This window comes from Oncorhynchus masou, unplaced genomic scaffold (assembly GCF_036934945.1).
Source record: "Oncorhynchus masou masou isolate Uvic2021 unplaced genomic scaffold, UVic_Omas_1.1 unplaced_scaffold_1874, whole genome shotgun sequence".
In the NCBI taxonomy this organism is placed as follows: Eukaryota; Metazoa; Chordata; class Actinopteri; order Salmoniformes; family Salmonidae; genus Oncorhynchus; species Oncorhynchus masou.
The window spans coordinates 38,812-61,377 of record NW_027008377.1 but is presented as its reverse complement, the minus strand read 5'-3'; the positions used below and the strand labels follow the sequence as shown (position 1 = coordinate 61,377).

Below are 22,566 nucleotides of genomic sequence, written 5' to 3'. Positions count from 1 at the left end.
ATGAGTGTAGAGAGTCAGTGGTAGACAGGTATGAGTGTAGAGAGTCAGTGGTAGACATGTATGAGTGTAGAGAGTCAGTGGTAGACATGTATGAGTGTATAGAGTCAGTGGTAGACAGGTATGAGTGTAGAGAGTCAGTGGTAGACAGGTATGAGTGTAGAGAGTCAGTGGTAGACAGGTATGAGTGTAGAGAGTCAGTGGTAGACATGTATGAGTGTAGAGAGTCAGTGGTAGACATGTATGAGTGTAGAGAGTCAGTGGTAGACATGTATGAGTGTAGAGAGTCAGTGATAGACAGGTATGAGTGTAGAGAGTCAGTGGTAGACATGTATGAGTGTAGAGAGTCAGGGATAGACATATATGAGTGTAGAGAGTCAGTGGTAGACAGGTATGAGTGTAGAGAGTCAGTGGTGGACAGGTATGAGTGTAGAGAGTCAGTGATAGACATGTATGAGTGTAGAGAGTCAGTGATAGACATGTATGAGTGTAGAGAGTCAGTGGTAGACAGGTATGAGTGTAGAGAGTCAGTGGTAGACAGGTATGAGTGTAGAGAGTCAGTGGTAGACATGTATGAGTGTAGAGAGTCAGTGGTAGACATGTATGAGTGTAGAGAGTCAGTGGTGGACAGGTATGAGTGTAGAGAGTCAGTGGTAGACAGGTATGAGTGTAGAGAGTCAGTGGTAGACAGGTATGAGTGTAGAGAGTCAGTGGTAGACAGGTATGAGTGTAGAGAGTCAGTGGTAGACAGGTATGAGTGTAGAGAGTCAGTGGTAGACAGGTATGAGTGTAGAGAGTCAGTGGTAGACAGGTATGAGTGTAGAGAGTCAGTGGTAGACAGGTATGAGTGTAGAGAGTCAGTGATAGACAGGTATGAGTGTAGAGAGTCAGTGGTAGACAGGTATGAGTGTAGAGAGTCAGTGGTAGACAGGTATGAGTGTAGAGAGTCAGTGGTAGACAGGTATGAGTGTAGAGAGTCAGTGGTGGACAGGTATGAGTGTAGAGAGTCAGTGGTAGACAGGTATGAGTGTAGAGAGTCAGTGGTAGACATGTATGAGTGTAGAGAGTCAGTGGTAGACAGGTATGAGTGTAGAGAGTCAGTGGTAGACAGGTATGAGTGTAGAGAGTCAGTGGTAGACAGGTATGAGTGTAGAGAGTCAGTGGTAGACAGGTATGAGTGTAGAGAGTCAGTGGTAGACAGGTATGAGTGTAGAGAGTCAGTGGTAGACAGGTATGAGTGTAGAGAGTCAGTGGTAGACATGTATGAGTGTAGAGAGTCAGTGGTGGACAGGTATGAGTGTAGAGAGTCAGTGGTAGACAGGTATGAGTGTAGAGAGTCAGTGGTAGACAGGTATGAGTGTAGAGAGTCAGTGGTAGACAGGTATGAGTGTAGAGAGTCAGTGGTAGACAGGTATGAGTGTAGAGAGTCAGTGGTAGACAGGTATGAGTGTAGAGAGTCAGTGGTGGACAGGTATGAGTGTAGAGAGTCAGTGGTAGACAGGTATGAGTGTAGAGAGTCAGTGGTAGACAGGTATGAGTGTAGAGAGTCAGTGGTAGACAGGTATGAGTGTAGAGAGTCAGTGGTAGACAGGTATGAGTGTAGAGAGTCAGTGGTAGACAGGTATGAGTGTAGAGAGTCAGTGGTAGACAGGTATGAGTGTAGAGAGTCAGTGGTAGACAGGTATGAGTGTAGAGAGTCAGTGGTAGACAGGTATGAGTGTAGAGAGTCAGTGGTAGACAGGTATGAGTGTAGAGAGTCAGTGGTAGACAGGTATGAGTGTAGAGAGTTAGTGATAGACAGGTATGAGTGTAGAGAGTCAGTGGTAGACAGGTATGAGTGTAGAGAGTCAGTGGTAGACAGGTATGAGTGTAGAGAGTCAGTGGTAGACAGGTATGAGTGTAGAGAGTCAGTGGTAGACAGGTATGAGTGTAGAGAGTCAGTGGTAGACAGGTATGAGTGTAGAGAGTCAGTGGTAGACAGGTATGAGTGTAGAGAGTCAGTGGTAGACAGGTATGAGTGTAGAGAGTCAGTGGTAGACAGGTATGAGTGTAGAGAGTCAGTGGTAGACAGGTATGAGTGTAGAGAGTCAGTGGTAGACAGGTATGAGTGTAGAGAGTCAGTGATAGACAGGTATGAGTGTAGAGAGTCAGTGGTAGACAGGTATGAGTGTAGAGAGTCAGTGGTAGACAGGTATGAGTGTAGAGAGTCAGTGGTAGACAGGTATGAGTGTAGAGAGTCAGTGGTGGACAGGTATGAGTGTAGAGAGTCAGTGGTAGACAGGTATGAGTGTAGAGAGTCAGTGGTAGACATGTATGAGTGTAGAGAGTCAGTGGTAGACAGGTATGAGTGTAGAGAGTCAGTGGTAGACAGGTATGAGTGTAGAGAGTGGTAGACAGGTATGGTCAGTGGTAGACAGGTATGAGTGTAGAGAGTCAGTGGTAGACAGGTATGAGTGTAGAGAGTCAGTGGTAGACAGGTATGAGTGTAGAGAGTCAGTGGTAGACAGGTATGAGTGTAGAGAGTCAGTGGTAGACAGGTATGAGTGTAGAGAGTCAGTGGTAGACAGGTATGAGTGTAGAGAGTCAGTGGTAGACAGGTATGAGTGTAGAGAGTCAGTGGTAGACAGGTATGAGTGTAGAGAGTCAGTGGTAGACAGGTATGAGTGTAGAGAGTCAGTGGTAGACAGGTATGAGTGTAGAGAGTCAGTGGTAGACAGGTATGAGTGTAGAGAGTCAGTGGTAGACAGGTATGAGTGTAGAGAGTCAGTGGTAGACAGGTATGAGTGTAGAGAGTCAGTGGTAGACAGGTATGAGTGTAGAGAGTCAGTGGTAGACAGGTATGAGTGTAGAGAGTCAGTGGTAGACAGGTATGAGTGTAGAGAGTCAGTGGTAGACAGGTATGAGTGTAGAGAGTCAGTGGTAGACAGGTATGAGTGTAGAGAGTCAGTGGTAGACAGGTATGAGTGTAGAGAGTCAGTGGTAGACAGGTATGAGTGTAGAGAGTCAGTGATAGACAGGTATGAGTGTAGAGAGTCAGTGGTAGACAGGTATGAGTGTAGAGAGTCAGTGGTAGACAGGTATGAGTGTAGAGAGTCAGTGGTGGACAGGTATGAGTGTAGAGAGTCAGTGGTAGACAGGTATGAGTGTAGAGAGTCAGTGGTAGACAGGTATGAGTGTAGAGAGTCAGTGGTAGACAGGTATGAGTGTAGAGAGTCAGTGGTAGACAGGTATGAGTGTAGAGAGTCAGTGGTAGACAGGTATGAGTGTAGAGAGTCAGTGGTAGACAGGTATGAGTGTAGAGAGTCAGTGGTAGACAGGTATGAGTGTAGAGAGTCAGTGATAGACATGTATGAGTGTAGAGAGTCAGTGATAGACAGGTATGAGTGTAGAGAGTCAGTGGTAGACAGGTATGAGTGTAGAGAGTCAGTGGTAGACAGGTATGAGTGTAGAGAGTCAGTGGTGGACAGGTATGAGTGTAGAGAGTCAGTGGTAGACAGGTATGAGTGTAGAGAGTCAGTGGTAGACAGGTATGAGTGTAGAGAGTCAGTGGTAGACAGGTATGAGTGTAGAGAGTCAGTGGTAGACAGGTATGAGTGTAGAGAGTCAGTGATAGGCAGGTATGAGTGTAGAGAGTCAGTGGTAGACAGGTATGAGTGTAGAGAGTCAGTGGTAGACATGTATGAGTGTAGAGAGTCAGTGGTAGACAGGTATGAGTGTAGAGAGTCAGTGGTAGACATGTATGAGTGTAGAGAGTCAGTGGTAGACAGGTATGAGTGTAGAGAGTCAGTGGTAGACAGGTATGAGTGTAGAGAGTCAGTGGTAGACAGGTATGAGTGTAGAGAGTCAGTGGTGGACAGGTATGAGTGTAGAGAGTCAGTGGTAGACAGGTATGAGTGTAGAGAGTCAGTGGTAGACAGGTATGAGTGTAGAGAGTCAGTGGTAGACAGGTATGAGTGTAGAGAGTCAGTGGTAGACAGGTATGAGTGTAGAGAGACAGTGGTAGACAGGTATGAGTGTAGAGAGTCAGTGGTAGACAGGTATGAGTGTAGAGAGTCAGTGATAGACATGTATGAGTGTAGAGAGTCAGTGATAGACAGGTATGAGTGTAGAGAGTCAGTGGTAGACAGGTATGAGTGTAGAGAGTCAGTGGTAGACAGGTATGAGTGTAGAGAGTCAGTGGTGGACAGGTATGAGTGTAGAGAGTCAGTGGTAGACAGGTATGAGTGTAGAGAGTCAGTGGTAGACAGGTATGAGTGTAGAGAGTCAGTGATAGACATGTATGAGTGTAGAGAGTCAGTGATAGACAGGTATGAGTGTAGAGAGTCAGTGGTAGACAGGTATGAGTGTAGAGAGTCAGTGGTAGACAGGTATGAGTGTAGAGAGTCAGTGGTGGACAGGTATGAGTGTAGAGAGTCAGTGGTAGACAGGTATGAGTGTAGAGAGTCAGTGGTAGACAGGTATGAGTGTAGAGAGTCAGTGGTAGACAGGTATGAGTGTAGAGAGTCAGTGGTAGACAGGTATGAGTGTAGAGAGTCAGTGGTAGACAGGTATGAGTGTAGAGAGTCAGTGGTAGACAGGTATGAGTGTAGAGAGTCAGTGGTAGACAGGTATGAGTGTAGAGAGTCAGTGGTGGACAGGTATGAGTGTAGAGAGTCAGTGATAGGCAGGTATGAGTGTAGAGAGTCAGTGGTAGACAGGTAGGAGTGTAGAGAGTCAGTGGTAGACAGGTATGAGTGTAGAGAGTCAGTGATAGGCAGGTATGAGTGTAGAGAGTCAGTGGTAGACAGGTATGAGTGTAGAGAGTCAGTGGTAGACATGTATGAGTGTAGAGAGTCAGTGGTAGACAGGTATGAGTGTAGAGAGTCAGTGGTAGACATGTATGAGTGTAGAGAGTCAGTGGTAGACAGGTATGAGTGTAGAGAGTCAGTGGTAGACAGGTATGAGTGTAGAGAGTCAGTGGTAGACAGGTATGAGTGTAGAGAGTCAGTGGTAGACAGGTATGAGTGTAGAGAGTCAGTGGTAGACAGGTATGAGTGTAGAGAGTCAGTGGTAGACAGGTATGAGTGTAGAGAGTCAGTGGTAGACAGGTATGAGTGTAGAGAGTCAGTGGTAGACAGGTATGAGTGTAGAGACTCAGTGGTAGACAGGTATGAGTGTAGAGAGTCAGTGGTAGACAGGTATGAGTGTAGAGAGTCAGTGGTGGACAGGTATGAGTGTAGAGAGTCAGTGGTAGACAGGTATGAGTGTAGAGAGTCAGTGGTAGACAGGTATGAGTGTAGAGAGTCAGTGGTAGACAGGTATGAGTGTAGAGAGTCAGTGGTAGACAGGTATGAGTGTAGAGAGTCAGTGGTAGACAGGTATGAGTGTAGAGAGTCAGTGGTAGACAGGTATGAGTGTAGAGAGTCAGTGGTAGACAGGTATGAGTGTAGAGAGTCAGTGGTGGACAGGTATGAGTGTAGAGAGTCAGTGATAGGCAGGTATGAGTGTAGAGAGTCAGTGGTAGACAGGTATGAGTGTAGAGAGTCAGTGGTAGACAGGTAGGAGTGTAGAGAGTCAGTGGTAGACAGGTATGAGTGTAGAGAGTCAGTGGTGGACAGTTATGAGTGTAGAGAGTCAGTGATAGGCAGGTATGAGTGTAGAGAGTCAGTGGTAGACAGGTATGAGTGTAGAGAGTCAGTGGTAGACATGTATGAGTGTAGAGAGTCAGTGATAGACATGTATGAGTGTAGAGAGTCAGTGGTAGACAGGTATGAGTGTAGAGAGTCAGTGGTAGACAGGTATGAGTGTAGAGAGTCAGTGGTAGACATGTATGAGTGTAGAGAGTCAGTGGTAGACATGTATGATTGTAGAGAGTCAGTGGTAGACAGGTATGAGTGTAGAGAGTCAGTGGTAGACAGGTATGAGTGTAGAGAGTCAGTGGTGGACAGGTATGAGTGTAGAGAGTCAGTGGTAGACAGGTATGAGTGTAGAGAGTCAGTGGTAGACAGGTATGAGTGTAGAGAGTCAGTGGTGGACAGGTATGAGTGTAGAGAGTCAGTGGTAGACAGGTATGAGTGTAGAGAGTCAGTGGTGGACAGGTATGAGTGTAGAGAGTCAGTGGTAGACAGGTATGAGTGTAGAGAGTCAGTGGTAGACATGTATGAGTGTAGAGAGTCAGTGGTAGACAGGTATGAGTGTAGAGAGTCAGTGGTAGACAGGTATGAGTGTAGAGAGTCAGTGGTAGACAGGTATGAGTGTAGAGAGTCAGTGCTAGACAGGTATGAGTGTAGAGAGTCAGTGGTAGACAGGTATGAGTGTAGAAAGTCAGTGGTAGACAGGTATGAGTGTAGAGAGTCAGTGGTAGACAGGTATGAGTGTAGAGAGTCAGTGGTAGACAGGTATGAGTGTAGAGAGTCAGTGGTAGACAGGTATGAGTGTAGAGAGTCAGTGGTAGACAGGTATGAGTGTAGAGAGTCAGTGGTATACATGTATGAGTGTAGAGAGTCAGTGGTAGACAGGTATGAGTGTAGAGAGTCAGTGGTAGACAGGTATGAGTGTAGAGAGTCAGTGGTAGACAGGTATGAGTGTAGAGAGTCAGTGGTAGACAGGTATGAGTGTAGAGAGTCAGTGGTAGACAGGTATGAGTGTAGAGAGTCAGTGGTAGACAGGTATGAGTGTAGAGAGTCAGTGGTAGACAGGTATGAGTGTAGAGAGTCAGTGGTAGACAGGTATGAGTGTAGAGTCAGTGGTAGACAGGTATGAGTATAGAGAGTCAGTGGTAGGGGAGTCAATGTGCTCTCTGAATTTGTAAGGTAAACGTTGATACTGAAAAACGGACAGTGTATAATAGCAGTGCTGAACCAGTGTTCCTTTCTCTTTTCTCTCAATCAGGAATTAGAGAAGATTTTAGACCAGTAACGACAGACTAAAACATAACGAGCTTCTCCTGGAGATGATTATAGTCATAGTATATATATATATTTGAGGGGATATAGATGTGTATAGTACCATGTACACCTTGTGAGCACCAGTACTTGTGTATGACAAATATTTAGTAAACATTGTAAACATGTCAAAGCTGACCAGCTGACACACACACACGCAGCTGTGGCCTAGCTTCTTACACACACACACACACACACACACACACACACACACACACACACACACACACACACACACACACACACACACACCAGGCCTGTCTTCTTACCATAAAGCTCCTGCCTCTCTTTTTTGTTCCGGGCTTTCTGATTGGCCTCCAGCTTGACGACAGACGAGGGGGATGGTCCAGTCACAGTGGAGCATGAAGAGACGTCTCGGGATGGTTGTGCTTTGATGTCTTGTCCTTCGTCACTGTCAAAACTTCCTTCCTCTTCTTCGTCTTCTAAAGAGAGAACAACATACATAGTACTATGTCTAAATCCAGCCTATCCACTTCCTCTAACAGACTTCCTGTGCTTATCATTAGAAAGCATTTAGAGGCTTGTACTTCCCCAAAACTTGTTTTCTACATTTTAACATTTAGCAATTACCTCATTATCTTGTTGTCTTCCTGGAGGAAAACAAATAACAATTCATAATGATGAGATACCAGGATCTTCTGAATGTTGTTCTCTGGGGCTGGGACCTGAAGTGTGTCTGGAGTACTGAGCTCTGACTGATTGTGTGTGTGTGGGTTTGAATGCATATGCTGGCTCGCTGCGTGTTCGTGTGTATGTGTGGGTGCTCTTGTGTTGAGTGCACGTGGTGTGTGTGTGTCTCTGTAGCCTGTAACTGCTCTGTGGTCCAGCCTCCTTGTCTCCATGGCCTGTCAGATCCTCTCACAGGCAGCTGTGGCCTAGCTTCTTACACACACACACACACACACACACACACACACACACACACACACACACACACACACACACACACACACACGAGCAGAGGTGTCGGGTGTCCGTGCGCTGCCGAACCCACTTCTCATTTAGGAGGCGGTCATCAGCACGTTCTCACTCACCTCTGAACACTGACAGGGATCACTTTCACATGAATGAACTAATTAACACAACTCACATGAGGGCTCGAGTGGCAGCCTTCTGCATGTGTGTGTGTGTGTTTTATTCCCCACCTTGTGTATAGAGCGCATGGGACAATATGATATGACTGTAAACGCATCCTGTGCTCTATAGAAGTAGTTGACTAATGAAGAAGGTTGTTTACAAGCTTGATGACAGGTCAGAGGTGCCTTCCACACCTAGTGAAGGGTACTGGGTACTGAGTGAAGGGTACTGTGTACTGAGTGAAGGGTACTGTGTACTGAGTGAAGGGTACTGGGTACTGAGTGAAGGGTACTGTGTACTGAGTGAAGGGTACAGTGTGCTGAGTGAAGGGTACTGGGTACTGAGTGAAGGGTACAGTGTACTGAGTGAAGGGTACAGTGTGCTGAGTGAAGGGTACTGGGTACTGAGTGAAGGGTACTGTGTACTGAGTGAAGGGTACTGGGTACTGAGTGAAGGGTACTGGGTACTGAGTGAAGGGTACAGTGTACTGAGTGAAGGGTACAGTGTGCTGAGTGAAGGGTACTGGGTACTGAGTGAAGGGTACAGTGTGCTGAGTGAAGGGCACTGTGTGCTGAGTGAAGGTTGCAGTGTGCTGAGTGAAGGGTACAGTGTGCTGAGTGAAGGGTACAGTGTGCTGAGTGAAGGGTACTGGGTACTGAGTGAAGGGTACTGGGTACTGAGTGAAGGGTACAGTGTACTGAGTGAAGGGTACAGTGTGCTGAGTGAAGGGTACTGGGTACAGTGTGAAGGGTACAGTGTGCTGAGTGAAGGGCACTGTGTGCTGAGTGAAGGTTGCAGTGTGCTGAGTGAAGGGTACAGTGTACTGAGTGAAGGGTACAGCGTGCTGAGTGAAGGGTACAGTGTGCTGAGTGAAGGGTACAGTGTACTGAGTGAAGGGTACAGCGTGCTGAGTGGAGGGTACTGTGTGCTGAGTGAAGGGTACAGTGTACTGAGTGAAGGGTACAGCGTGCTGAGTGGAGGGTACAGTGTACTGAGTGGAGGGTACAGTGTGCTGAGTGGAGGGTACAGTGTACTGAGTGAAGGGTACAGCGTGCTGAGTGGAGGGTACAGTGTACTGAGTGAAGGGCACTGTGTGCTGAGTGAAGGTTGCAGTGTGCTGAGTGAAGGGTACAGTGTACTGAGTGAAGGGTACAGCGTGCTGAGTGAAGGGTACAGTGTGCTGAGTGAAGGGTACAGTGTACTGAGTGAAGGGTACAGCGTGCTGAGTGGAGGGTACTGTGTGCTGAGTGAAGGGTACAGTGTACTGAGTGAAGGGTACAGTGTGCTGAGTGAAGGGTACAGTGTACTGAGTGAAGGGTACAGCGTGCTGAGTGGAGGGTACAGTGTACTGAGTGGAGGGTACAGTGTGCTGAGTGGAGGGTACAGTGTGCTGAGTGGAGGGTACTGTGTGCTGAGTGAAGGGTACAGTGTACTGAGTGAAGGGTACAGCGTGCTGAGTGGAGGGTACAGTGTACTGAGTGAAGGGTACAGCGTGCTGAGTGGAGGGTACAGTGTACTGAGTGAAGGGTACAGCGTGCTGAGTGGAGGGTACAGTGTGCTGAGTGGAGGGTACTGTGTGCTGAGTGAAGGGTACAGTGTGCTGAGTGGAGGGTACAGTGTGCTGAGTGGAGGGTACAGTGTACCGAGTTCCTGACCTGGCTGGAGAAGAGAGCCACCCTGTCCCCCTGTTCCACTCATCTAACCTTATCTGTCCCTGTTCACCTCTTCCCCTTCCCCCTCCCCCTCCACCGTCACTTCAGCCCACTCACCCTGGTTGGATGATTCACTCTCTGTAGGGGAGGTCTCTCCGCCCTCCATGGCTTCCTGACTCCTGGCTCGGAGGACCCTGGCCCTGGGCTGCTGCAGCCGTGCGGACCCCTGGACCCCGAGAGCTCCACCCATCCCTTTCCTCCTGCCCCCACGCATCATCAGCGGGGTCCCCGTCCAGCCCTCCTGGCCGCCGCTGTCTGCACTGGCTGCTGAGAGAGAGAGAGCACACACAGAGTAAGAGTATAGCATTGCCAGTTGCATTGGTGCCGTGACTCAGATCAGTACACAACATAGAAATAGAATTACAACACTAGAATGGACAATGTAGGTCTCATAACTTAACAACAGGGCAGACATATTGTATTATTAATATTGTAGGTGGGCTATGGTAGTGTTTCTCTCTATGGTAGTATTTCTCTCTATGGTAGTGTTTCTCTCTATGGTAGTGTTTCTATGGTAGTGTTTCTCTCTATGGTAGTATTTCTCTCTATGGTAGTGTTTCTATGGTAGTGTTTCTCTCTATGGTAGTATTTCTCTCTATGGTAGTGTTTCTCTCTATGGTAGTGTTTCTATGGTAGTGTTTCTCTCTATGGTAGTGTTTCTATGGTAGTGTTTCTCTCTATAGTAGTAGTGTGTCTATGGTAGTGTTTCTATGGTAGTGTTTCTCTCTATGGTAGTATTTCTCTCTATGGAAGTGTTTCTATGGTAGTGTTTCTCTCTATGGTAGTATTTCTCTCTATGGTAGTGTTTCTCTCTATGGTAGTGTTTCTATGGTAGTGTTTCTCTCTATGGTAGTGTTTCTATGATAGTGTTTCTCTCTATGGTAGTGTTTCTATGGTAGTGTTTCTCTCTATAGTAGTGTGTCTATGGTAGTGTTTCTCTCTATAGTAGTGTTTCTCTCTGTAGTAGTGTTTCTCTCGATGGTAGTGTTGTTTCTCTATAGTAGTATTTCTCTCTATAGTAGTGTTTCTCTCTATGGTAGTGTTTCTCTCTATAGTAGTGTTTCTCTCTATAGTAGTGTTTCATTGCCAGTTGCATTGGTGCCGTGACTCAGATCGGTACACAACATAGAAATAGAATTACAACACTAGAATGGACAATGTAGGTCTCATAACTTAACAACAGGGCAGACATATTGTATTATTAATATTGTAGGTGGGCTATGGTAGTGTTTCTCTCTATGGTAGTATTTCTCTCTATGGTAGTGTTTCTCTCTATGGTAGTGTTTCTATGGTAGTGTTTCTCTCTATGGTAGTGTTTCTATGATAGTGTTTCTCTCTATGGTAGTGTTTCTATGGTAGTGTTTCTCTCTATGGTAGTGTTTCTCTCTATGGTAGTATTTCTCTCTATGGTAGTGTTTCTCTCTATGGTAGTGTTTCTCTCTATGGTAGTGTTTCTCTCTATGGTAGTATTTCTCTCTATGGTAGTGTTTCTCTCTATGGTAGTGTTTCTATGGTAGTGTTTCTCTCTATGGTAGTGTTTCTATGATAGTGTTTCTCTCTATGGTAGTGTTTCTATGGTAGTGTTTCTCTCTATAGTAGTGTTTCTCTCTATGGTAGTGTTTCTATGGTAGTGTTTCTCTCTATAGTAGTGTTTCTCTCTATGGTAGTGTTTCGCTCTATAGTAGTGTTTCTATGGTAGTGTTTCTCTCTATAGTAGTGTTTCTATGGTAGTGTTTCTCTCTATGGTAGTGTTTCTCTCTATAGTAGTGTTTCTATCTGTAGTAGTGTTTCTCTCGATGGTAGTGTTGTTTCTCTATAGTAGTATTTCTCTCTATAGTAGTGTTTCTCTCTATGGTAGTGTTTCTCTCTATGGTAGTGTTTCTCTCTATAGTAGTGTTTCTCTCTATAGTAGTGTTTCTCTCTATAGTAGTGTTTCTATGGTAGTGTTTCTCTCTATGGTAGTGTTTCTCTCTATAATAGTGTTTCTATGGTAGTGTTTCTCTCTATAGTAGTGTTTCTATGGGAGTGTTTCTCTCTATGGTAGTGTTTCTATAGTAGTGTTTCTATGGTAGTGTTTCTCTCTATGGTAGTGTTTCTCTCTATAGTAGTGTTTCTCTCTGTAGTAGTGTTTCTCTCGATGGTAGTGTTGTTTCTCTATAGTAGTATTTCTCTCTATAGTAGTGTTTCTATCTATGGTAGTGTTTATCTCTATAGTAGTGTTTCTCTCTATGGTAGTGTTTCTCTCTAGTGTAGTGTTTCTATGGTAGTGTTTCTCTCTATGGTAGTGTTTCTCTCCATAGTAGTGTTTCTATGGTAGTATTTCTCTCCATAGTAGTGTTTCTATGGTAGTGTTTCTCTCTATGGTAGTGTTTCTCTCCATAGTAGTGTTTCTATGGTAGTGTTTCTCTCTATGGTAGTGTTTCTCTCTATGGTAGTGTTTCTATGGTAGTATTATTCTCTATGGTAGTGTTTCTCTCTATGGTAGTGTTTCTATGGTAGTGTTTCTCTCTATGGTAGTGTTTCTCTCCATAGTAGTGTTTCTATGGTAGTATTTCTCTCCATAGTAGTGTTTCTATGGTAGTGTTTCTCTCTATGGTAGTGTTTCTCTCCATAGTAGTGTTTCTATGGTAGTATTTTTCTCTATGGTAGTGTTTCTCTCTATGGTATTGTTTCTATGGTAGTGTTTCTCTCTATAGTAGTGTTTCTATGGTAGTGTTTCTCTCTATGGTAGTGTCTATCTCTATAATAGTGTTTCTATGGTAGTGTTTCTCTCTATTGCAGTGTTTCTCTCTATGGTAGTGTTTCTATGGTAGTGTTTCTCTCTATGGTAGTGTTTCTCTCTATAATAGTGTTTCTGTGGTAGTGTTTCTCTCTATAGTAGTGTTTCTATGGGAGTGTTTCTCTCTATGGTAGTGTTTCTATGGTAGTGTTTCTCTCTATGGTAGTGTTTCTATGGTAGTGTTTCTCTATATAGTAGTGTTTCTCTCTATGGTAGTGTTTCTCTCTATAGTAGTGTTTCTATGTTAGTGTTTATCTCTATAGTAGTGTTTCTCTCTATGGTAGTGTTTCTCTCTAGTGTAGTGTTTCTATGGTAGTGTTTCTCTCTATGGTAGTGTTTCTCTCCATAGTAGTGTTTCTATGGTAGTATTTCTCTCCATAGTAGTGTTTCTATGGTAGTGTTTCTCTCTATGGTAGTGTTTCTCTCCATAGTAGTGTTTCTATGGTAGTATTATTCTCTATGGTAGTGTTTCTCTCTATGGTAGTGTTTCTATGGTAGTGTTTCTCTCTATAGTAGTGTTTCTCTCTATTGTAGTGTTTCTCTCTATGGTAGTGTTTCTCTCCATAGTAGTGTTTCTATGGTAGTATTTTTCTCTATGGTAGTGTTTCTCTCTATGGTAGTGTTTCTATGGTAGTGTTTCTCTCTATAGTAGTGTGTCTATGGTAGTATTTCTCTCTATGGTAGTGTTTCTCTCTATGGTAGTGTTTCTATGGTAGTGTTTCTCTCTATAGTAGTGTGTCTATGGTAGTGTTTCTCTCTATGGTAGTGTTTCTCTCTATGGTAGTGTTTCTATGGTAGTGTTTCTCTCTATAGTAGTGTGTCTATGGTATTATTTCTCTCTATGGTAGTGTTTCTCTCTATGGTAGTGTTTCTATGGTAGTGTTTCTCTCTATAGTAGTGTGTCTATGGTAGTGTTTCTCTCTATGGTAGTGTTTCTATGGTAGTGTTTCTCTCTATGGTAGTGTTTCTATGGTAGTGTTTCTCTCTATGGTAGTGTTTCTCTCTATGGTAGTGTTTCTCTCTATAGTAGTGTTTCTCTTTATGGTAGTGTTTCTCTCTATAGTAGTGTGTCTATGGTAGTGTTTCTCTCTATGGTAGTGTTTCTCTCTATAGTAGTGTTTCTCTCTATGGTAGTGTTTCTCTCTATAGTAGTGTGTCTATGGTAGTGTTTCTCTCTATGGTAGTGTTTCTCTCTATGGTAGTGTTTCTCTCTATAGTAGTGTGTCTATGGTAGTGTTTCTCTCTATGGTAGTGTTTCTCTCTATGGTAGTGTTTCTCTCTATGGTAGTATTTCTCTCTATGGTAGTGTTTCTCTCTATAGTAGTGTGTCTATGGTAGTATTTCTCTCTATGGTAGTGTTTATCTCTATAGTAGTGTGTCTATGGTAGTGTTTCTCTCTATGGTAGTGTTTCTCTCTATGGTAGTGTTTCTCTCTATGGTAGTGTTTCTCTCTATGGTAGTATTTCTCTCTATGGTAGTGTTTCTCTCTATAGTAGTGTTTCTCTCTATGGTAGTGTGTCTATGGTAGTGTTTCTCTCTATGGTAGTGTTTCTCTCTATGGTAGTGTTTCTCTCTATGGTAGTGTTTCTCTCTATGGTAGTGTTTCTATGGTAGTGTTTCTCTCTATGGTAGTGTTTCTCTCTATAGTAGTGTGTCTATGGTAGTGTTTCTCTCTATGGTAGTGTTTCTCTCTATGGTAGTATTATTCTCTATGGTAGTGTTTCTCTCTATGGTAGTGTTTCTCTCTATGGTAGTATTTCTCTCTATGGTAGTGTTTCTCTCTATAGTAGTGTGTCTATGGTAGTATTTCTCTCTATGGTAGTGTTTATCTCTATAGTAGTGTGTCTATGGTAGTGTTTCTCTCTATGGTAGTGTTTCTCTCTATGGTAGTGTTTCTCTCTATGGTAGTATTTCTCTCTATGGTAGTGTTTCTCTCTATAGTAGTGTTTCTCTCTATGGTAGTGTGTCTATGGTAGTGTTTCTCTCTATGGTAGTGTTTCTCTCTATGGTAGTGTTTCTCTCTATGGTAGTGTTTCTATGGTAGTGTTTCTATGGTAGTGTTTCTCTCTATGGTAGTGTTTCTCTCTATAGTAGTGTGTCTATGGTAGTGTTTCTCTCTATGGTAGTGTTTCTCTCTATGGTAGTATTATTCTCTATGGTAGTGTTTCTCTCTATGGTAGTGTTTCTATGGTAGTGTTTCTCTCTATAGTAGTGTGTCTATGGTAGTGTTTCTCTCTATGGTAGTATTTCTCTCTATGGTAGTGTTTCTCTCTATGGTAGTGTTTCTCTCTATGGTAGTGTTTCTCTCTATAGTAGTGTTTCTCTCTTTGGTAGTGTTTCTATGGTAGTGTTCATCTCTATAGTAGTGTTTCTCTCTATGGTAGTGTTTCTCTCTATGGTAGTGTTTCTCTCTATGGTAGTGTTTCTCTCTATGGTAGTATTTCTCTCTATGGTAGTGTTTCTCTCTATGGTAGTGTGTCTATGGTAGTATTTCTCTCTATGGTAGTGCTTCTCTCTATGGTAGTGTTTCTATGGTAGTGTTTCTCTCTATGGTAGTGTTTCTCTCTATGGTAGTATTTCTCTCTATGGTAGTGTTTCTCTCTATAGTAGTGTTTCTCTCTATAGTAGTGTGTCTATGGTAGTATTTCTCTCTATGGTAGTATTTCTCTCTATGGTAGTGTTTTTTCTCTATAGTAGTGTGTCTATGGTAGTATTTCTCTCTATGGTAGTGTTTCTCTCTATAGTAGTGTTTCTCTCTATAGTAGTGTGTCTATGGTAGTATTTCTCTCTATGGTAGTATTTCTCTCTATGGTAGTGTTTCTCTCTATGGTAGTGTTTCTCTCTATGGTAGTGTTTCTCTCTATGGTAGTGTTTCTCTCTATGGTAGTGTTTCTCTCTATGGTAGTGTTTCTCTCTATAGTAGTGTTTCTCTCTATAGTAGTGTGTCTATGGTAGTATTTCTCTCTATGGTAGTATTTCTTTCTATGGTAGTGTTTCTCTCTATGGTAGTGTTTCTCTCTATGGTAGTATTTCTCTCTATGGTAGTGTTTCTCTCTATGGTAGTGTTTCTCTCTATGGTAGTGTTTCTCTCTATAGTAGTGTTTCTCTCTATAGTAGTGTGTCTATGGTAGTATTTCTCTCTATGGTAGTATTTCTTTCTATGGTAGTGTTTCTCTCTATGGTAGTGTTTCTCTCTATGGTAGTATTTCTCTCTATGGTAGTATTTCTCTCTATGGTAGTGTTTCTCTCTATGGTAGTATTTCTCTCTATGGTAGTATTTCTCTCTATGGTAGTATTTCTCTCTATGGTAGTATTTCTCTCTATGGTAGTGTTTCTCTCTATGGTAGTGTTTCTCTCTATGGTAGTATTTCTCTCTATGGTAGTGTTTCTCTCTATAGTAGTGTGTCTATGGTAGTATTTCTCTCTATGGTAGTGTTTATCTCTATAGTAGTGTGTCTATGGTAGTGTTTCTCTCTATGGTAGTGTTTCTCTCTATGGTAGTGTTTCTCTCTATGGTAGTGTTTCTCTCTATGGTAGTATTTCTCTCTATGTTAGTGTTTCTCTCTATAGTAGTGTTTCTCTCTATGGTAGTGTGTCTATGGTAGTGTTTCTCTCTATGGTAGTGTTTCTCTCTATGGTAGTGTTTCTCTCTATGGTAGTGTTTCTCTCTATGGTAGTGTTTCTATGGTAGTGTTTCTCTCTATGGTAGTGTTTCTCTCTATAGTAGTGTGTCTATGGTAGTGTTTCTCTCTATGGTAGTGTTTCTCTCTATGGTAGTATTATTCTCTATGGTAGTGTTTCTCTCTATGGTAGTGTTTCTCTCTATGGTAGTATTTCTCTCTATGGTAGTGTTTCTCTCTATAGTAGTGTGTCTATGGTAGTATTTCTCTCTATGGTAGTGTTTATCTCTATAGTAGTGTGTCTATGGTAGTGTTTCTCTCTATGGTAGTGTTTCTCTCTATGGTAGTGTTTCTCTCTATGGTAGTGTTTCTCTCTATGGTAGTATTTCTCTCTATGGTAGTGTTTCTCTCTATAGTAGTGTTTCTCTCTATGGTAGTGTGTCTATGGTAGTGTTTCTCTCTATGGTAGTGTTTCTCTCTATGGTAGTGTTTCTCTCTATGGTAGTGTTTCTATGGTAGTGTTTCTATGGTAGTGTTTCTCTCTATGGTAGTGTTTCTCTCTATAGTAGTGTGTCTATGGTAGTGTTTCTCTCTATGGTAGTGTTTCTCTCTATGGTAGTATTATTCTCTATGGTAGTGTTTCTCTCTATGGTAGTGTTTCTATGGTAGTGTTTCTCTCTATAGTAGTGTGTCTATGGTAGTGTTTCTCTCTATGGTAGTATTTCTCTCTATGGTAGTGTTTCTCTCTATGGTAGTGTTTCTCTCTATGGTAGTGTTTCTCTCTATAGTAGTGTTTCTCTCTTTGGTAGTGTTTCTATGGTAGTGTTCATCTCTATAGTAGTGTTTCTCTCTATGGTAGTGTTTCTCTCTATGGTAGTGTTTCTCTCTATGGTAGTATTTCTCTCTATGGTAGTGTTTCTCTCTATGGTAGTGTGTCTATGGTAGTATTTCTCTCTATGGTAGTGCTTCTCTCTATGGTAGTGTTTCTATGGTAGTGTTTCTCTCTATGGTAGTGTTTCTCTCTATGGTAGTATTTCTCTCTATGGTAGTGTTTCTCTCTATAGTAGTGTTTCTCTCTATAGTAGTGTGTCTATGGTAGTATTTCTCTCTATGGTAGTGTTTCTCTCTATAGTAGTGTTTCTCTCTATAGTAGTGTGTCTATGGTAGTATTTCTCTCTATGGTAGTATTTCTCTCTATGGTAGTGTTTTTCTCTATAGTAGTGTGTCTATGGTAGTATTTCTCTCTATGGTAGTGTTTCTCTCTATAGTAGTGTTTCTCTCTATAGTAGTGTGTCTATGGTAGTATTTCTCTCTATGGTAGTATTTCTCTCTATGGTAGTGTTTCTCTCTATGGTAGTGTTTCTCTCTATGGTAGTGTTTCTCTCTATGGTAGTGTTTCTCTCTATGGTAGTGTTTCTCTCTATGGTAGTGTTTCTCTCTATAGTAGTGTTTCTCTCTATAGTAGTGTGTCTATGGTAGTATTTCTCTCTATGGTAGTATTTCTTTCTATGGTAGTGTTTCTCTCTATGGTAGTGTTTCTCTCTATGGTAGTATTTCTCTCTATGGTAGTATTTCTCTCTATGGTAGTGTTTCTCTCTATGGTAGTATTTCTCTCTATGGTAGTATTTCTCTCTATGGTAGTGTTTCTTTCTATGGTAGTGTTTCTCTCTATGGTAACCTACACATACAGAACACAGTGCTCAGGTCAGGGCAGAATAAGGAATGTACTCATTCTCCCAATACAGAAAAGGTGGTTCCACCATGTGTTTTTTCTCTGAAACACAACATTGTGAGAAAACTCCAAAGGTTACAAATGAAATCAATCACCATGATTCTTACCTGTGTCACTCTGACCGCCGGACTCGTTGATGACTCGTCTGGACTCGGCCTTGGAGGTGGCCTGGCCTCGATGTCCATGGTGCTTTGGGGCAGAGCTCGCCGCAGAGGCCGCCTCCTCCTTATCCCGTGGTCCCACCCCCATCCCAGTCCTCTTCCCGCCCTGGGCCTTGTGCTGTCTGAGCTGCTGATGGGCCACGTCACGGGCCAGCTTAGAGCTGAGGACACCGTGGAGGACACTCTTTCTGCTACTGCCATGCACTTTTATCTAAGAGAACAGACAACAGAGGAGGACGGGGGGAGAGAGAACAGAAAGAGAGAACGAGAAGAAAGAGAGAAATAGAAAGAGAGAGAGACTGTTACACCTCCGGACACATCTCCCACACACAGACAGCCAGAGGGACAGAGCTCAGTTCAGCTCACAGACAGCCAGAGGGACAGAGCTCAGTTCAGCTCACAGACAGTCAGAGGGACAGAGCTCAGTTCAGCTCACAGACAGTCAGAGGGACAGAGCTCAGTTCAGCTCACAGACAGCCAGAGGGACAGAGCTCAGTTCAGCTCACAGACAGCCAGAGGGACAGAGCTCAGTTCAGCTCACAGACAGCCAGAGGGACAGAGCTCAGTTCAGCTCACAGACAGCCAGAGGGACAGAGCTCAGTTCAGCTCACAGACAGTCAGACGGACAGAGCTCAGTTCAGCTCACAGACAGCCAGAGGGACAGAGCTCAGTTCAGCTCACAGGCAGCCAGAGGGACAGAGCTCAGTTCAGCTCACAGACAGTCAGACGGACAGAGCTCAGTTCAGCTCACAGGCAGCCAGAGGGACAGAGCTCAGTTCAGCTCACAGACAGCCAGAGGGACAGAGCTCAGTTCAGCTCACAGACAGTCAGAGGGACAGAGCTCAGTTCAGCTCACAGACAGTCAGAGGGACAGAGCTCAGTTCAGCTCACAGACAGTCAGAGGGACAGAGCTCAGTTCAGCTCACAGACAGTCAGAGGGACAGAGCTCAGTTCAGCTCACAGACAGCCAGAGGGACAGAGCTCAGTTCAGCTCACAGACAGTCAGAGGGACAGAGCTCAGTTCAGCTCACAGACAGTCAGAGGGACAGAGCTCAGTTCAGCTCACAGACAGTCAGAGGGACAGAGCTCAGTTCAGCTCACAGACAGTCAGAGGGACAGAGCTCAGTTCAGCTCACAGACAGTCAGAGGGACAGAGCTCAGTTCAGCTCACAGACAGCCAGAGGGACAGAGCTCAGTTCAGCTCACAGACAGTCAGAGGGACAGAGCTCAGTTCAGCTCACAGACAGTCAGAGGGACAGAGCTCAGTTCAGCTCACAGACAGTCAGAGGGACAGAGCTCAGTTCAGCTCACAGACAGCCAGAGGGACAGAGCTCAGTTCAGCTCACAGACAGCCAGAGGGACAGAGCCCAGTTCAGCTCACAGACAGCCAGAGGGACAGAGCTCAGTTCAGCTCACAGATAGTCAGAGGGACAGAGCTCAGTTCAGCTCACAGACAGTCAGAGGGACAGAGCTCAGTTCAGCTCACAGACAGTCAGAGGGACAGAGCTCAGTTCAGCTCACAGACAGCCAGAGGGACAGAGCTCAGTTCAGCTCACAGATAGTCAGAGGGACAGAGCTCAGTTCAGCTCACAGATAGTCAGAGGGACAGAGCTCAGTTCAGCTCACAGACAGCCAGAGGGACAGAGCTCAGTTCAGCTCACAGATAGTCAGAGGGACAGATGAAGATCCACAAATTAAAAATATATTAACATGGAGAGCTGGGGATTTGACACTTTCGAGTTTAAAATTAAAAATTAAAATGTGAGTGTTTAGTACAAACTTTGTTTCTTTTTTTATTGACACATTTCTAGTCATTAGAACCAGTGGCGGCTGGTGGGAGCAGCTATAGGAGGACGGGCTTATTGTAATGGCTGGAATGGAATAAATGAAACGGTATCAAACACATCAAACATATGGAAACCACATGTTTGACTCTGTTCCATGTATTCCATTCCAGCCATTGCAATGAGCCCGTCCTCCTATAGCTCCTCCCACCAGCCGCCACTGGTTCTAATGACTAGAAATGTGTCAATAAAAAAAAGAAACAAAGTGTGTACAAAACACTCACACTTTAATTTAGCCTACAGGCTATCAGGGTAAACATAGATCACACAACATACAATATTTACATAACAACTAGCATAATGGCTAACATAGCATACGGTATAACACAAAGGTATAACACAAATGTAGCCATTATGGAATACTGTATGGAGGGCTCAGAGAAGTGTTCAGTAACTATAAGGGTTTTCTACAGAGTGTGTAGCTGTTCTAGAGGGATAGAGGACAAAGAGATACAACTAAAGAGCCCTGACCTCTGCCGCGCCGAGCCGCTCAAAGCCCCGATTGGACAGCTTCTTCTTTTTCCTCTGGGCGTCCCCACCCCCTCCTCCCAGCAGGTCCTCGGGCGACAGGCCAAGTCCCGCCCCTAACGACCTGCCAGTCAAAACACGGGAGAGCATTCATTAGAGGAAGAAGAAGAGCGGTGGAATGAAAGAGAGGAAGACCAGAGGGGAAAGGAGGGGTTGAGTCACCTCTGTGGGTTGTTATAGCTGACGAACAGAACAAGACAAAACCCCGGAGCCCTGTTCTCACAAACCCCCAAACCGGCACGCTTGAAAAATTGGGATCTAACGGGGCGAACCTGGGAGTGTTGGAGGCCAGTGTTGGATAAGAAGCAGGAAAGCTTTATCAAGGGAGTTCCCCCTGGCCGATACAAGCACAGAGAGATGCTTTGAAAGATACAGGGAGTCACTGAATGGTCTGAAGGCACGTTCTGCATTTGTATGCGGCTTCTATTGTTCTGGCAGTTGAATATCAGAGCTCTCCAGGTCCCATTTCCATATCAGTGCAGCTAGCAGCTCCTCTCCCCCTACAGAGTAGCAACATCACAGGGCTGGTTTAGAAGCAGAGTGAAAATGCCCTTGAATATCCCCCTGGAAACCTGCCCGGCGACCACACAGATGCGATCCAGGCCGTACTCAAACAAAAGATGAACTTCCCCTCTCCTACTGTGTGCACAGTCTTAGCCATGCCATCAGTCACGTGGACTGGGAGAGTTATAGCAGCGGCCTAATCAGGACTGTGGATCGCCGGCTCAAAACCTTTCAGAGTTTAAAGGGAAATCTCTATTACGCTGCGCTGTAAGTCCTCTGATTACATCACTACACACAGGCTAGAATAGCACATGTGCCTGAGTCCATGTGTGTCTGTTATATGTGCCAGGTAAAAACTGACTGTGTGTGTGTGTGTGCTCCCTAAAATGAGACAATGACTGAGCAAGTGTGTGTGTGTGTGTGTGAGTGTGTGCGCGTGCGCGTGTGTGTGCACGTGTGTGCGTGTGTGTGTGTGCGTGTGTGTGTATGTGTGTGTGAGTGTGTGCGCGTGTGTGTGTGTGCGCGCGTGTGTGTGTGAGCGCGTGTGTGCGTGTGTGTGTGTGTGTGATTGACAGGAGAATGGCAGTGGTGGCAGAAGTGTGAGCTGTCCCTGAGAGGCGGACCCCTTCGATCCCTTCCCTCCCTCACACGCTGACAAACAATGTGACAGAGCCCCTTCCCTCAGAGGACCGGCAGGGTGAAGAAGCACACGGCCCCACACTGACTAATTAAACACAGTTGATTAGCAGCTCCTAGTTTGTACACACACACACGCACCTACACACGCATACACACTCACAGAGATAAACACACACACAAACACACAGATACAGACACACACACACACACACAGGCAAACACTCACTCACACACAAACACACAGATACATATACACACACACACACACACACACACACACACACACACACACACACACACACACACACACACACACACACACACACACACACACACACACACACACACACACACACACACACACACACACACACACACACAGTCCAATCAGAACAGCCAGCACCTCAAAGGTGCCCAAGCAACTCTACCAAAGGAAATTGGTTTTACATAGCCCTCCAATGTAACACAACATTGGGCCAATCTGTCCCTGTCTGCACCGTGTCTCATTCAAAAACACCCACATTCCTGTAGCTGCAGGTCATGGAGACATTACTATAACTGGAGACCAGCCATTGAGACATTACTGGAGCTGGAGACCAGCCATGGAGACATTACTGTAACTGGAGACCAGTCATGGAGACATTACTGTAACTGGAGACCAGCCATGGAGACATTACTGTAACTGGAGACCAGTCATGGAGACATTACTGTAACTGGAGACCAGCCATGGAGACATTACTGGAGCTGGAGACCAGTCATGGAGACACTACTGTAACTGGAGACTAGCCATGGAGACATTACTGTAACTGGAGACCAGCCATGGAGACATTACTGTAACTGGAGACCAGCCATGGAGACATTACTGTAACTGGAGACCAGTCATGGAGACATTAATGTAACTGGAGACCAGCCATGGAGACAATCCTGGAGCTGGAGACCAGTCATGGAGACACTACTGTAACTGGAGACCAGCCATGGAGACATTACTGTAAGTGGAGACCAGCCATTGAGACATTACTGGAGCTGGAG

General features: G+C 44.4%; 1 protein-coding gene across 1 annotated transcript in view; it reads right to left on the bottom strand.

Moving 5' to 3' along the window:
• Positions 1–22,566, bottom strand: part of LOC135532471 (BAH and coiled-coil domain-containing protein 1-like) — an 84,464-nt gene that overhangs the window by 29,993 nt on the left and 31,905 nt on the right. The window contains 4 exon segments of the mRNA XM_064959972.1: positions 7,190–7,363; positions 9,788–9,997; positions 17,969–18,233; positions 20,338–20,458. Of these exon segments, the coding sequence (XP_064816044.1) occupies positions 7,190–7,363; positions 9,788–9,997; positions 17,969–18,233; positions 20,338–20,458 (770 nt within the window).